Raw genomic sequence first — 16,498 nt, 5'->3', positions numbered from 1 at the left:
GGGTGCAACTGCACCCGTCGCACCTTCCCACTCCGCCGGCTCAATTCGGAGCCGGCTTCCTCGTGGGAAGGGGTTTCCCGCTGGGCTGGCGGGCGGCCTTCTGGCGGTCGCCCGCCAGCCCAGCGGGAAAGCCAGAATGGCCTCCGCGGTCTTTCGACCGCGGAGCGGCCATATGGCGGTTCCCTCCAGGCGGGCGGCTCCCGCCGCCCGCCGGGGTCTGAATGACCCCCATAGACTTTTCCTATTAAATGTCTCCCTTTTAGTTCAAGATGACCCTCAAAGTATCCTAACATTTTTATTGGTTGTCCACCATATCCACCTGGACATACATCCATTTTATTCAGAACTCTAACTTTCTTTGCTAATAGGTCAAAGCTTTTCTTAGAAATTATTGTTAATTGTGAACATGAATCAAACCTCATCAACAGATCAACTCCCTCTACTTTCATCACTTCACTTGGATGTTCCTTACTTTTCTCCCATGTTTTAACTTGGAAAACCACCTCCTGAGACACTTCTTTAATCTCTTTCATGGGGTTGCTGTTACCGTACTTCTTTTTCTTGTTACGACAACATCTATAGCAGTGACCTTTTCTCCCACAGCCATTGCACACCACATTTAGCCTTTATGGCCAGTTCTCCCACATCGAAAACATTCTCCTTTAAACTTAGACTCATCATCGTTTTTCCTCAATGCAATAAGTTCTTTACTTTTTACTTCACAAATCACCTCATCAACCTTTGTAGAATCACCAGTTATAACTTTGTTACTGCCTAGTTCTTTAACGCATTTAAGCATATGTTCAACTCCTTTTGCTACCAAGATCACTTCTTCTAAAGGTGGTTCATCCTTTAACCACAATTCTTCCCTTATTTTGTCACTACAGTACCTAAGCACAAACTGATCTCTAATTCTTTCGTCCACTAAAGATCCAAATTTACAAGAGGCTGCAAGTTTCCTCAAACTAGTAATATATTCTTCCACTGATTCATCTTTCCCTTGTTCCCTTCTCCCAAAATAGTACCTCTCCATTATCGTAATGATTCTTGGTATATAATGTTTGTCCAACTTTTTAATGCACAATTCGTATTCATATAGATTTCTAGATTCATCAAGACTTAAATCTGGTAGGTTTTCAAGTACCTCTTGATCTTCACCCCTAAACAGTGCATTAAAAGTGCGTGTTTCCTCTCTGCGCTGAATGTCGGTCCACACACTCTAGCATAGTGAACAAACATTTTCTTCCACTTAGACCAAGAATATGTAGGATCACCTGGACTGCTTAAGAAAAAGGGAGGGGGTGTTACGTTCTGCATTTTTAAATAATAAAAAAATTATAAAATAACTAACACAAATACTAACTATGCTATTGTATACTCACAACAGAATCCTAAATCCTCAAATTTCCTATATAATATTCATCATACACATTTTCACATTATATGCGCGTTTAAACTCATTAAAAAAAAAATTCCTTTCCCAATGGTGTGCCTGTCACCGTACAAATTTATACGACAGGCGAATTAAAACAGAATTTTGAAAGCGTGTTTGAACTCAACAAAATCTCACTTCCAATAGGTGTGCCTGTCACCGTGCAATGTACATGACAGGCAAGCGCACTTAGATGTAAAAGGTGTGCCTATCACCATGTACTGATACAGCAGATCTTTCAACTTATTAAATCCATCATTGAGAATGCAGTTCAACAGAGGAATCCATCCTTGAGAATGCAGTACAACAGAGTGCAACACTTCCCCTTTAACGTTGTTCCACAACTATCCCTTTAAGAAAAGGCCACACCTCCATGAAACCTTGAAATCATTGCCACTGCTTCTGAGTAGAGAGAAAAAACTCCCCTTTAAAGTTGTTCCACATCCATGCCTTTAAGATGAAACCACGCCTCCAGGAACTCAATAAATCCAGAATCTTTCACCTCCTCAACACGACTCCAGTGCACTCCACCCGTTTTCCTTGTTATTTGCTCCTCGCGTTGAAAGACGCACGTGTTCCACCAAAGGACCCTCGGTTTGCCGTTATAGAAATTCCCTTGGATGTTGGGGCAACAAATGAACCATCCTCGTCGCCAGTGTGAGATCGGGTATTCAATTAAAACAAACACTGACCGATCTTTAAGGTGAGTTTATTATTATAAATTGCCCCAGCCATCAGTAACGCATCTCCGTCCTCTCTCGACCGCCGCCAACCGTCTCTCCGCTTCCACGAGCCCCTCTGCACCACGGGGCCCGCGCGAGGATTCTCACACGGCATCACTGTGGAGACCATCTTCGCGCGGCACGGATAAAGTAATAAAACACCACAAGGATGTTTTTAATTGCTTCCAAATTTGGGAGATGGGATCCAATGGTATTCATGAGTTTATATCAGTGAATCTTCACTCTTAGCTACCTGAACTAACATGAGTCCTTATCTTCGCCGTTCTTTGATGGGACAGAGGGCATGCCAAACACTGAAGGTTGTGTTGCTGAGGTGCAAATCTCCCTATGGTAAACTATAGGGAAAAGTATAAAAGTGTATTAAACTTGTGTGGTTCAAGCTGCATTGGCCTCCTCAACAACTTCTTGAGCCTTCGCACATATTTTTTCACAAATTAAGAAATGCTCCACACACAGTGTTTGGACGTACCTATAGATGACAGCAAGACATATAGTGGAAAGATAAAAGACAATTTTGTGCAGTTGCTGGATAGTAATTTTATTTCTTAGAGTCCTGGTTTGTCTAAATGAGCAAATTCGTAATTATCAATCACTAATGCTCCTTCTTGAGAGGAATACAAAGAAACCTGCAACACCTGAGAGTGTGCTTGCATGGCAGAATCACAGCCAGTATTGCAACACTGTACTTTATACCACAGAAGCACAAGAGGCATGTTTCTAGGTTTAAAATCAAATAAGGTTTCAATCACTACCTCTTGTACCGAGACAAATCAATGACCACCATAAGCAAGAATTGTGGCTTTCCATAGTGAATTCCGGATGTGAGTACAACAGTCATGAAAGGAGGAAAAATCTTATTTGTTGAAGCCCACATTGTACAGTTGCAAAATATAATGTAAAACAGCAAAATGTACTAGGGATTGGCATCTGGCATGTCGTGTGACTGACCTGGCTATATGAAAACACAGGCCCATATTTATACTTTTTGACGCTAAACTGCGCTAACGCAGTTTAGCGTCAAAAAGTTTTGCGCCGTCTAACGCCATTCTGAAGCGCCATGCGGGCGCCGTATTTATGGAATGGCGTTAGACGGCGCAATCAGACCGGCGCTGCCTGGTTTGCGTGGGAAGAAACCACGTAGACCAGACAGCGCCGGCGTAGGGGGAAAATGGCGCATGGCCGTCTTAAAATGGGGCAAGTCAGGTTACGTCGAAAAAATCGTCTTAACCCGACTTGCGCCATTTTTTAACGACGCCCATCCCCCATCAACATGACTCCTATCATTGTAAAGATAGGAGTCATGCCCCCTTGCCCAATGGCCATGCCCAGGGGACTTCTGTCCCCTGGGCATGGTCATTGGGCATAGTGGCATGTAGGGGGGCACAAATCAGGCCCCCCTATGCCACAAAAATAAAATATAAAAAATAAAAAATAAAACTTACCTGAACTTACCTGAATGTCCCTGGGGTGGGTCCCTCCATCCTTGGGGGTCCTCCTGGGGTGGGCAAGGGTGGCAGGGGGGGTCCCTGGGGGCATGGGAGGGCACCTGTGGGCTCATTTTGAGCCCACAGGCCCCTTAACGCCTGCCCTGAGCAGGCGTTAAAAAGTGGCGCAAATGCGCCGTTTTTTGCCACGCCAACTCCCGGGCGTCTCTTTTGCCCGGGAGTATAAATACCACGTAAAGGCCTGGGAGTCATTTTTTAGACGGGAACGCCTCCCTTGCATATCATTAACGCAAGGAAGGGGTTCACGCTAAAAAATGACGCACATTCCGGGAACTTTGGCGCTATTCGCCTCTAACGCCATAGTATAAATATGGCGTTAGTTGGCGTTAGTTTTGCGTCGAAATTGCGTCAAAAAAAACGATGCAATTTCGGCGCAAACGGAGTATAAATATGGCCCACAGTGTCCCAGAATTCCTTATGTTGTGCCAGATGTACTAATTTGCTATGCCATAAAAAAGCATAAATTCTGTCTCTAACATTTATGAGGCAGGATTTAACCTGCGATTTCTTGCAACTGGCTATGAATTCAAAGAGTGAACCTTGCAAATGACAGCAGATCTCCATCCCTAAATTTGCATCCACAAATTTCTGTTCTTGTAACACCCGTAAATAACAGAGCTGTGATAGCTATAAAATGGAGCATAATTCGAGAGTGACATTGGATGGAGCAGGCAGAAGTGCTTAGGGCTGCTCCCTATTATGCCCAGAAGTGCCACAAATCTAGTAGACACTGCCCCCGATGGACTAGCTGACTTTTGTGATGGTTTTCAGCAGCACTTGCCAGAAGACAGAACACCAAAGTGGTTGAAAATCCTTGCTACAGTTGTTTGAGGGTTAAAAGGTCCTGGGGGCAAATTTACAGTGCCTTGTTTGCCTTACAACTTGCAGAGAAGAGCAATGCTACTTTAATACCTTGCAAATTGTGGTTTTGCAATTGCATGCTTTGGTTATGGTCACAGTACATTAGGCCAATCATGGCTGTTGGCCCTCTTGCAATACCATGTTGTTGTATTACTTTTCAGAATGGAGATCTTAACAGTTTATATACACAGTATAATAGAACCCCTTTTTAAAAGGAAGGCATATTAAACAAAGCTGAGTCTTACAGGATCAGAGCTGGAGGCAAAAATAACCCACCGACTGTGTTGAAGAGAGTAACAGTTTTATAAAACAACAATCACATCTAATTTTAAATGTCATACAACTTTAGATTGTCACCGTAATAGGCAAACAGAGTTATCTTTGGCATGGTTTCTGTGCAGATTTCAGCAGTGCCTTTCATTTGGTATATGTTTTTCTTTTAAATCAAACTCACTCAACAATTCTGTAAGATACCTCAACAGTTGCCTGCGATTTAGTGCATAATTTTCAACTAATAATAGCATATTAGTATCAGGTGTAACTAATAATAGCATACTAAAGCTCAATAACTAGCGTTTTGAACGTTAGAACAGAGCCATGCAACAGTCAGACAACACTCTTCATAATGGCCGACGGGTAAGGGAAACCAGCATAATAAGATTTCACCATCTAGCAGTCTACCTTCATATTTACATCATAAAAGTAATGGAGACCCAGATTTACAATTTAAAATTAATAATAGCGCTGTAGCATTTTTATACATTTCTCTACATTTAAAAAAAAAATATATATATATATATGTGTATATATACATATACATATATATATATATATATATATAAATATTTCACAAAGAAGTCACTCCATTAACAACGAAAGCCCGGTTTCCTCAGCCTATCGCTGCATGAATGACGCCAGCACCACCAACCCAGGTTCCAATTTTCTTTTATTTAATCTCATAAAGTATAAAAGTGCTGACTGCAAAAATCCAGAACACAAATGGCAACGCATTTCGGCCTGAACCTTCGTCTGGCCATATAGTTACATGCAGAGTGAGTGTATTTAAACCATGTGACCACTCCCCAACACCAGTTAAAAATCATTACCTACTTTTGATTGCTAATTAGTACACATCTTTCTTTTTGTCTTTAAATCTTTCTCGTTATAACAAGTAGAAATTGTTTAAAGTCTGAGGACCCGATTTTTCTAATGCCTTTCCTCGTTTATAAGCTTATTAGTTTATATATTTTATGTGTTGTGTGCATGCGGGTAAAGCACCCTTTAATACATTCTTATGTTCTATGGAATGTGGGCGGGTGACTATTTTAATCAATTGTTCAAATACAAACTTACATCAGCCTATCGATCCTTAATATGTATTGCATTTTAATTTTTTTAGTTTTACTATGCCCTGTATTTAAATTACAACAGGCTAAACCCAAGTTTGTTTCTTAGTAGGTGAAGTACCTAATTCATAATCTACCTATATACACACATCGCCCATATAACGTACTGTCCGGATGTGGTAATCTCATCTCTATTACACGTTCTATAATATATGTCTATACAGCAGGCTTCCAAAAATCACCCCTTACTCATGATGGTACATTTCTAAATCGGTCTACAGTCACATTTTCTCTTATCCTACTACCAATATCAAAAAGTCCACCTATTTCCTCATTGAGGTTTAACCAGATTATCTACGTTTTGATTAATCTTCATAAGTGTCTATGCAGTTCCGCATTCATGTTCAAACCCCAAGGCATTTCACTTCCAATCAAGATAATCCATTTGGATTCAATCCTCCTAAGTGTCAATTCACGATCTCCTCCTCTTATATTGGGTTTTATATGATGAATACCATAGTATTTTAGTCCTCTTTGTTCACCTTGATGTTGCTCCCAAATATGTTTGGCCATTGAATATGTTGGATCCCAATTGTTAATGGCCCTGAGATGTTGTAGTATCCGAAGTTTCAATTTATTTACTGTGCTACCTACATATTTTTTTACACAGTTACACTCCAAAACATAAACCACATATGGAGTATCAAAATTTATCCTTTCTCTGATTTTCATTGTTCTACCCTCCGATATTCTAAAATTCATCATATTGTTCCCAAAAGTGCATGCTTTACACTTAGTGCATTTCCAGAAACCTTGTTGATTGTCCGTTAGCCAATTTGACCTATTTTCTTTATATGGAGTCATGAAACTGCTTGTTAAATGATCACCTAATGAAGGTGCCTTTCTATAGGTGATCAAAGGATATTTGGGCAAGGATTTGTGTAATGTCTCATCCAAAAGTAATAATTTCTAGTTATCCTCTAACAGTTTTTTGGTCATTTGACTACCTGCATCAAAGCGCATGATGTAGCTCACTTCATTCATTTTTTAGTTAACTTGGTTGTTTTTCATTTTTGGTATCAAGAGTTCATCTGTTTTGCGCTGCATTGCTCTCCTTAAGGCGTCATTCAACACTGATTCTGGATATCCTCTATTATAGAATCTTTTAAACATATCATCCATTTGATTTTTCAGTTCTATTTCCTCTGTGCAGTTTTGTTTTACTCTCAGAAATTCGCCGTACGGCACACTCCCTTTCAGAGCCTCAGGATGTCCACTATTGGCATGTTACAAAAAATTTGCTCTTGTTGGTTTCCTATGCATTTTCATGCAGATGTTTTCATTTTTAATATACACCCCAATGTCTAAGTAGTTAATCTCTTCGCTACTGATTTCATATGTAAATTTCAACTGTATGTGATTATCATTGCGGGTGTGATAAATTGCAATAGAGTCTCTAGTTCTCCTTCCCATATAAGGAAGAGGTCATCCATGTGCCGTACCCACAGAACAATATGGTCTAATATTTCTTGATTGTTATCTTGCCACACTGTTTCTGACTCCCACATGCCCATCAAAAGATTTGCATATGTTGGTGCAAAAGAAGTCCCTATGGCCATCCCTTGTACTTGCAAATAGTATTTGCCATCAAATATGAAGATGTTATGAGTCAGACAATACTGTAACATTTCTAATAGCATTCCAGTGTGTTCCAAAAGACTGATGGATCTAGATCTTAAAAAACAGCGACATGCTTCCAAGCCATCTTTATGTTTAATTGACGTGTAGAGAGAGACAACATCAATCGTGGCCATTTTATAATTATTTTTCCAGGGTATGTTGTTGATTCTATTCTAGAAGTCCAAGGAGTCCCTTAAATAAGATGGAAGGCTAGGGACATACGGAAATAGAAAAATGTCTATAAATCTCGAAGTATTCTCAAGCAGCAATCCGATTGAATTTACAATTGGGCGACCAGGTGGATTGGATCTGTTTTTATGGATCTTTGGCAAGAAATATAATGTAGGAATGATTGGATGTTCCACTTTTAGATATTTATATGCTTCTTCCACCAATAGTCCTTTGTCCATCCATGTCTGTAATTTCTGATGATATTCCACAATGTATGTTTCTATGGAATTACGTTTCATCTCTCTATAGTTTTTTTGATCATTCAGTTTTCTTTTTGCTTCCTTGACATAGTTTGACCTATCCATCAGTATGATGTTTCCTCTTTTATCTGATGGTTTAATAATGAAGCCGAAGCACAATATAACACTAAGATGTTTGCCTATCGCTCACCAATTCTATAGTGACACACAATATGACCACGGTCTGATGTTGAAGTTGGTTGAGCCCTTAACTCCCTTTACATTGTGTGATACATCTCTGTGCAGGGGTGATTTAAGGTGTAGAGAAGGTTAGAAGGCATGAATAAACATTGTGTCTGACATAAGCCAAATAAAAGATTTTTGTTTATGGGTTATAATGAGATGAGGCAATACATGTGAAATTCAAATGTTTTTCTTTAAACCAAAGCATGATTTGAATGTAATAGTTATAAAAAATTAAATCCAAAAGAAAGACAATCACATTTAACTATAACTAGCACAACCCCCACCCACCCAGTTTTACAGCCCCTGTATGTACAATATGATGCCACATAAGATATGGGTGGCGTGGCTACTCCGCGAATGGTGTAGGAAACAGGGCACCGGAGCTCTGGGACCCACGGCCTCATCAGAACGACATCTGTCCATCCTTCAAGGGGGAACTGCTGGGGGTCACTCCTTGAACCTCCGTCACTACAGAGTGTCAGCCTGCTGGCCGGCTGACCACACGCACAAGCCAGGAAGCGGCGATGGGAACCGCGAGGCGCGCCATCCTAAAATGACGGCCTAGCAACCCTGACTACCTGCGAGCGCAGACGCTGCAGTGGATTGCCCCTAGAGGCCCGTGGCAGCAGCGTTCCGACACAGGATCGTAGCTTCGATGGGGGGACAAGCCTGCAGTGGCCAGGAGTTTGGCAGAGTGGGGACCCTTCGGATGTCGCATTGAGTGAGGCGCGGCCTCGGAGATCCAAGCTGAGGCCCACAGCACTCAGTTAACGAGCGCAGATAGCAGTTGGAATCGGAGAGCTGCATGTCTGCAACGATGTGCCCCTCCTGGAAAGGTGGACAGTGAAGGTGGCATCCTCGTTCACACCCATGGAGCAATTCCCCCGCTGGGCGATAGAGGAGTGAAAACAGACGGGAGCCGTGCTGAGAGCTGGCCGGGAGCGCAACATGTTCGATGGGGTACTCTCAGCGCTGCGTGAAAAGAAGTGAGCTGGCGCTGGAGACCCCCCCACAGACACAATTCCACGCATAATGGCAGCGCTAATAGAAGAGACCAAGCAGTGAAGCACAGAGCCAGGCGCCACGAGATCTGGACTCGGCTGACGGATACCCGTTCTGTGGCAGCAGTGATTCAATGACACAAAGATGAGGGAACCATGGACCAAACGGCAACTGTAGGTGGGGGTATCTCACTGGAGCACCAATCATCCCCAGACCCCAGGAAGCCCACAGACAGACCAAATTTGAACTGTGGTGATATCGTATTCTACAAAAACACGAGATTCCTGATCAGCTACTCCAAATAAGCAGGGCCCTCGCATAGGGGGAGCAAATAGGGGTACACTGGAACTAGACAGACAATGAAGGGCAACGGCAAAGACACCGGTTCCCTTAGCTGACGCTAGTACAACTCTTAACCAACTAGCGACCACTGGGGAGCCTGAAAGCAACACAGAGGAGATCTGGGAGCTGCTGAGACAGGGACAGACCCGGCCAACAAAGTAACGCAGGTCGCGGCCCTAACACGAAGAGGGCAAGCAGACCCGACACATAGGGGAGCACAAATACTTACCAGAGGGAACACAAACGCTCACCATTTCCGCCGCACAATATGGGAAAGGCCCTCAAAGAAAGAGATGATGAGTAAGGGGGACCCCAGCGTCTGAGAACTGCCGGTGTTGAGGCAGAACAGATGTCATCAATAACAACAGCACTGGCAACCACTACCCCTACATTGCAGGATGTACTGCAGGCCATAGCAGCGTCACGAACATCACTGGAGGTCAAAATTGACACTTTGAGCATAGACCTGGGCCTCCTCCGTGATGACCATTGTAGCTTGGAAGATCGGGTCACCTCGATGAAATGGGAAATTTCAGCGGTGACCCCTGCCTTGACGCTGGAGGATGGCCGCTTGACAACCATTGAAGCTCATTTAAAAACACTAGAAAGCAGAGCAGAAGGTGCAGAGAACTGGGCAAGACATACCAATATCAGAGTGGTAGGGCTTCCCGAAAAAGTTGAAGGCTCGGACATGGTGGGCTATCTGGAAATCTGGCTCAAATCTGTGGTGGCTCCAGAAGGGCTCTCCCCCTTTTTTGCCCTAGAGAGGGCCAATAGGGTACCTGCAAATTATCACCCCTAGGAACTCTGCTGAGGACGGTGGTGGCACAACTGCTCCACTTCAAGAATCGAGACTACCTACTGCAACAAGCGAGGCTGCATGGGAACTTAATGGTGGAAAACAGCAGAGTATCAATATTCCCCGACTTTTCCAAATAAGTCCAGCGCCAGATAGCAGCTTTTGCCACTATCAAACGGGAACTTGGGGAACCAGAGATCTCATACTCTATGCAGTTTCCACCCAGCTCCGGGTGGTTACCCCGACAGGAGTGGAATTCCTTACCACACCGCAGGCAGCATGGTCCTGGCTGGAGCTCTCACCTGACTTAGATCCGGGTGGCCCTTCCCAGCAGCAGAAGAGAAAGAGACAACCTCGCTCCCACTGGTGAATGACACCGGCAAGACTTGGCCCACCCCCGGCGGCAGAAGTGCAGGTGGAGTGGCAGAGAGTGGTAGCAGCGGTCGCATTGATGGGTGGTTCCTCACTGAGCACTGTGTCTCTGGCCCGAGAGACGAGCAGGGAACAAACAGATTTAGAGGAGGAGTCTACAGCATCGGCCCACTAAAGTGCAGTATTACCGGTGGTCACCCCAGGCACTGCAGATGAACTTATCTAGAAGGGCATCCGCGTACTGTAGATGAACTTATCTAATGATCATTAATACTCCTTCTGTGAATATATATATCACCAGTCAATACGAAGACAGTCACACTTTATACCCCCACCGGCTGCATGCGCCTATATCTACCCTTGCTGCATGTGGATCCTAAGGTGCAGATACAAGAAGAGGAGGGCGAGATGAGAGCTAAGGGTCCCTGGAGCCCACCGTTTCATAGAAACGGACCCAACACCCCCTCATAAACCGTAGCCGGAAAGATAGACACATGAGCAAGTTTGGTTTTTGGTTGTTTAACAGTCTGGGCGAGAACATCACACCTCTTGCCCTGGGGTCTGGGAGTTGGGGACAATGTTATTTGTTTAATGCAAATTCTATAATGTGTTGCCTAGCATTATCACACACGCATACAGCTGACAGATGGGTTGCCTCCTGGACGGGTGATGGACCCCTATACTCGATACCATGTCATACACCATTCCTCCAATGGCCACCTCACTGAAGATTAAGGTCCTAACCTGGAATGTTAGAGGGATGTGTTCCAGGAATAAGTGGCATAAAGTATTTTCACACCTTACCAGGTGGGGAATCAATATAGCTCTGCTACAGGAGACACATCTAGATGCCACGGAGGGGCAGGCCCTTCAGTGGCGGTGGAGGGGCCAGGTATACTACACTACTTATTCAGCATATGCCAGGGGGACCTTAGTGTGGGTTAAGCCCGGGGTCCCATACCAGCGCACTACATCCATCATAGACCCTCTGGGGCACTATTAATAGCTGTAGGCAGATTGTATGATGAGAAATAGTACTGGGCAGCATATATGGGCCTAACACTGACCAAAAAAGATTCTTGGCATCCCTCTCTGAGTACCTTGCCATGCATTTAACAGGTCCTGTACTGCTAGGAGAGGACTTTAACCATATTGCAGACACAGCACTAGATAGATTGCATCCCCCGCTCCCATTCTCTCTTACTATTCGGACAGCTAACTTATACCGAAACTGGCAAAGAGAGTGGGGTCCGATTGACTCCTGGCGAGCTCACCACCCGCAAAGCACAGACTACTCCTTTTATTCATCAATATATGACCTGCACGTATGACTAGACATATTCCTATGCTCCCCAGGCGTACACGAAGAAGCTCACCTAACTAAATATTTGACCAGAACGATTTCAGATCATAAACCCTTTTTATTGACACTAGGGTGGTCCCACACACCGACACCGATACCTCCGTGGGGGCTCCAACCTGCTTGGTTGGAAGATCAGGCTTTCGCAGACACCTTTGGTACTGCTATAAATGATTACTTTGAGAAAAACCAGGGCTCGACCAACTCAAAACGGATAGCATGGGATGCATTCAAAGTAGTGATCAGAGGACGATGCATCTCGGCAGACAAAGGGGAACGCTGGGTGCTGCTCCACGAAATGACAAGAGCAGAACAAGAGTGGCAATCGAGAGACTGTGTTGTTATGATTATAAAGCCTATATTACATGTGCACACTCGGAAGGGGACCGTGGCTGTTCCTTACTGGCACGGCTGGGGGACCCGGCACGCAGGGGCTCAATTATAGTGGAATTGACAAACCCCACAGGTTACAGCATAAATATCCAGACTGCTATCAACAGGGAATTCTATAATTATTATACTGATCCCTACACCAGCAAAGTATGGGCAACTGAGGGGGACATTAAAAATTTCTTGTGACATCTTATCCTCCCAACTATCTCGGAACAGGAGGTGACAGAGCTGGGGGCTGCAATCACGCTCACATAAGTGAAAGAAGCTGTGGCTAGCATGGCGTGAAATAAAACCCCTGTACCAGATGGGCTTCCAGTGGAGTTCTATTCAACATATATAACAAAGCTCGGCCCGAGGTTGGTTGAGATGTACGAGGAGGCCAAGAGGTGTGGTACACTGCCTGCATTGGTCCGAGAGGCCCTGATTATCCCTTTGCTGAAACCAAGGAAACCGCCCATAGACGTCACATCTTATAGACCCCTATCGATGTTGTCAGTAGATTATAAGATATTAAGGAAAATATTAGCTACGCGCCTCTTACGGCATATGCCACATTTAGTTCATATAGATCAAGCCGGTTTTATCCCTGGGCACCACACAGCCACTAATATACAGCAGCTTTTATCTATCCAAGATATTGATGCTTATGATAAACAGGAGGTGATGATTTTCGCTATTGATTTCGAAAAAGCCTTCGATAGTCTGGAATGGCAATATCTGCATGAAGTGTTTCGTAAATTCGGCCTAGGTGACCAGTTTATTGCCTGGACTCAACTGCTCTATGCAGCTCCGATGGCCCAAGTTCGCACAGGTACCACCATATCAGAAAGCTGTAGGGTAGAGAGGGGGACCCGGCAAGTTTGCCCACTCTCCCCCTTGCTTTTTGCTCTTGCTATCGAGTCATTAGCCTGCATGGCTTGGAAGGGAAACATCTACAGAAGGCTTGCTGTGGCTGGTCACATACATCACATTGCACTCTATGCCGATGATCTTCTTCTCTTTTTAGGAAACGCAGGAGACGCACTACGTAGGGCACGACGACTGTTGGAGACGTTTGGCACTATATCGGGGCTAGATTATTTCCTCTGCTGGAAGGCTGAGCAGGCCCCCCAGACTTACACGATCTGACATGGGAACCACGATTCTTGACCTATTTAGGAGTCCGCATTTATCATAACTGGCTCGATCTGCTAGAAGGGAACCTAGAACGGGCCATACGAGGACTTCGCAGTACAATGACTTTCTGGGCATCCCTGCCACTGGCGGTAGAAGGGCGGGTTGCGCTCCTGAAAATTATAGCCTTACCCGGCTTACTATACTTCTTCTCCACCCTGCCGTTGTGGATCGCGAGGGCATTCTTCAAGGAACTAAACTCCATGGTGGTGGGATTTCTGTGGTGGACTGGTAGATGGCAACTGTCATTCGCTGTACTACAAAGACTGCTTGCAGAGGGAGGGCTGGCTGGCCCCGATTTCGAGTCCTACTACTTAGCAGGACAGTTGCAGTGGTTGGCCCACTGGATGGCTTGCTGTATGATGCCACTAAATGGAGAGCACCACTTTAAACCCGGACCTTTCATCGTTGGCCAGGGTGGTGCTACGAATAGGCCCCCTGACTGATCCTAGCTCTAATGAACTGAAGGTAGTGCACAAATGCTGGCTGCCGTATCTTTGTTGCTCAAAGATTGGTATACCTTATGCACCAGACATTCCGTTACAATGTTTGTTAGTGCTACCACATGGAGGGGATTGGCGGAGACTGTTAAACTGGGAAGTGACCGGGGCGACATCCAAGGGTACTTTGTACGAAGCTAATAGTCTCCTACCGTTTGAAGACTTCCCTAGTCGTTATAATCTCCCCCTAGCCCACTTTCTCCTATACAGTGAGGTCACTTAGGCGATTGTAGTGCACTGGCAGGTAGGTCAAAACAGAACCCCCCCTTTCAGAAATATGTCAGTATCTGACAAACGCCACAGGCACCTACAAAGCAGTGACCTGACTTTATAAAAAAATATGGAAAACGCTATGCACACCACTCACAACTCTCAAACAGAAATGGGAAATAGATCTAGGCACCTCAATTGCGGATAAAGATTGGGAGGAAATCTTAACCCAGACTCCAAAAGCCTCAAGAAATGCTTGGTTCAAGCTTATAAACATATATGTCCTACACAGGGCATATCTGACGCCGGGGAGACTTCGGAGACATTTTGGGGTGATAGAAGCAAGATGTCCAAGATGTGGAGATCTAGAGGCAGAATTCCTTCACATGTTTTGGTCTTGCCTGAACATGTGGTAGTTCTGGGATGCTGTTATTAGCTCCTTAACTGATGTACTAGACCAAGAGGTTCCCAACGACCCCAAATACTGCTTGCTCGGGCGACCTAAACACACGGCCCGTCCTAGGGTAACCAATCAGTTCAGAGATTTGGCCCTGGTACTGGCTAAAAGAGAAATAGCAATGAATTGGAAGGAGGCTCGGGCCCCCGGGAGGGATCATGGAGAAAGGAGGTTCTGATATTGGCATAGGAAGAAGAGACAGTGAGGTACAGGGATGCCAGGCAAGATCAGGGGCTGATGGAGACAGCAAGAGCCTGGGGTACCCTGGTATATGAATGGGACAAACTGTGGGACGCACCCAGGGATGAGATACCATCTCCTTAAGAAATACGATATGACACCTACTACAGGGTTCAGGTGACTAATCCCCCTGCACCTAACACATATACAGCGGTAAGAGAAGGAGGTGGAGGCGAAGGAATCCGACTGGGGGACATCCATCACAGCAATAGTCACTAGGAATACTGAAATATTCCGGAAACAGCTAGGCACACAAGGGGGGAGGGGGCAGCTACCTGCATGGGAGAACCACCCGTGAGCGGAGATACGATGATAACGACGCACTCTAAGAATGGAAATATGGAATGATACACATGGAAGCTAATTATAATGTAGAATACAGTATTATGTTTCATGTTCACTATCAATAACTATGTAATTGATATGAGCACTGTTGTTTGTAAAGGCATAAACAATTGCTATGAAATCACAATGTTGGAAGGGTGGCTCACCCAAAAGGTATGCACTGTTATGTTTAAATACCAATAAACCATGTAAAAAAAAAAGAAGATATGGAAACATATTTCTTATAGTATACAATGTGATGCCAAACAACTGGTATCTTAACTGGAGGCACATACCAGAACAACAACAGCGTCATGAAGCGGTCCATCAGTGTGAAGCGTTTCAATGTCATCTTCTATGATGTACTCCCATTCCACTCCAAGGTCTATGAAAGAACGCGACCTGGCCTCTTCACCTTTGCCATTCAGAATGTAGTGCCCTGTGGCCTGGTTCTTAATAGCTGTTAGGGGCAGGATGAGTGAGAACCACACACTTTAGTTGTTTTACAAAGAATATCCCAATATATTTACGAAGACAAATGAGGACACATGCAGAGTGTTTTGACTGCATACCATTTATTGCAGTTTATATATTTGCAGTTATATATATATATACATATATATATATATGTGTATATATATATATATATATATATATATATATATATATATATACATATATATGTGTATATATATATATATATGTATATATATATATGTGTATATATATATATATATGTGTATATATATATATATATATATATATATATATATATATATATATATATATATATACTACTGCAGCTTGTATCTCCGTGTGAGCTCTTTGCAAATTTAAGCTATTTAAGGAGGCTTCATCATTCTTCCCTAAAAACATTCATTGTGTGCACACAGATTCAATACTGCATCATGTAAATCGGTGGCCATTCAGCAGAGGTCATGCAGCAACCTATCCCTAAATCTTCTTCACACATGTGCCTAACTGATGCTGGAATATGTTAATAATTTTAAAGCACTACATGTATTAATAGGATGCTAGATTTGTACTCAGGTGAAGGGCTGGCATCAAAGATAAAATCAAATGAGATAGAGAACCGAGGATGT

At 43.9% G+C, this 16,498-nt stretch overlaps 1 protein-coding gene across 1 annotated transcript in view; it reads right to left on the bottom strand.

The window, feature by feature from the left end:
- The window catches only part of ADAMTS3 (ADAM metallopeptidase with thrombospondin type 1 motif 3), a 652,903-nt gene that overhangs the window by 115,661 nt on the left and 520,744 nt on the right, over positions 1 to 16,498 (bottom strand). The window contains exon 17 of the mRNA XM_069230315.1: positions 15,692 to 15,855. Within this exon, the coding sequence (XP_069086416.1) occupies positions 15,692 to 15,855 (164 nt within the window). The remainder of the gene's footprint in view (positions 1 to 15,691; positions 15,856 to 16,498) is intronic.

The sequence above is a fragment of the Pleurodeles waltl genome, chromosome 1_1 (genome assembly GCF_031143425.1).
Source record: "Pleurodeles waltl isolate 20211129_DDA chromosome 1_1, aPleWal1.hap1.20221129, whole genome shotgun sequence".
Lineage (NCBI taxonomy): Eukaryota > Metazoa > Chordata > Amphibia > Caudata > Salamandridae > Pleurodeles > Pleurodeles waltl.
Note: the sequence above shows the minus strand (reverse complement) of the source record. Positions and strands in the feature narration are given on the sequence as shown.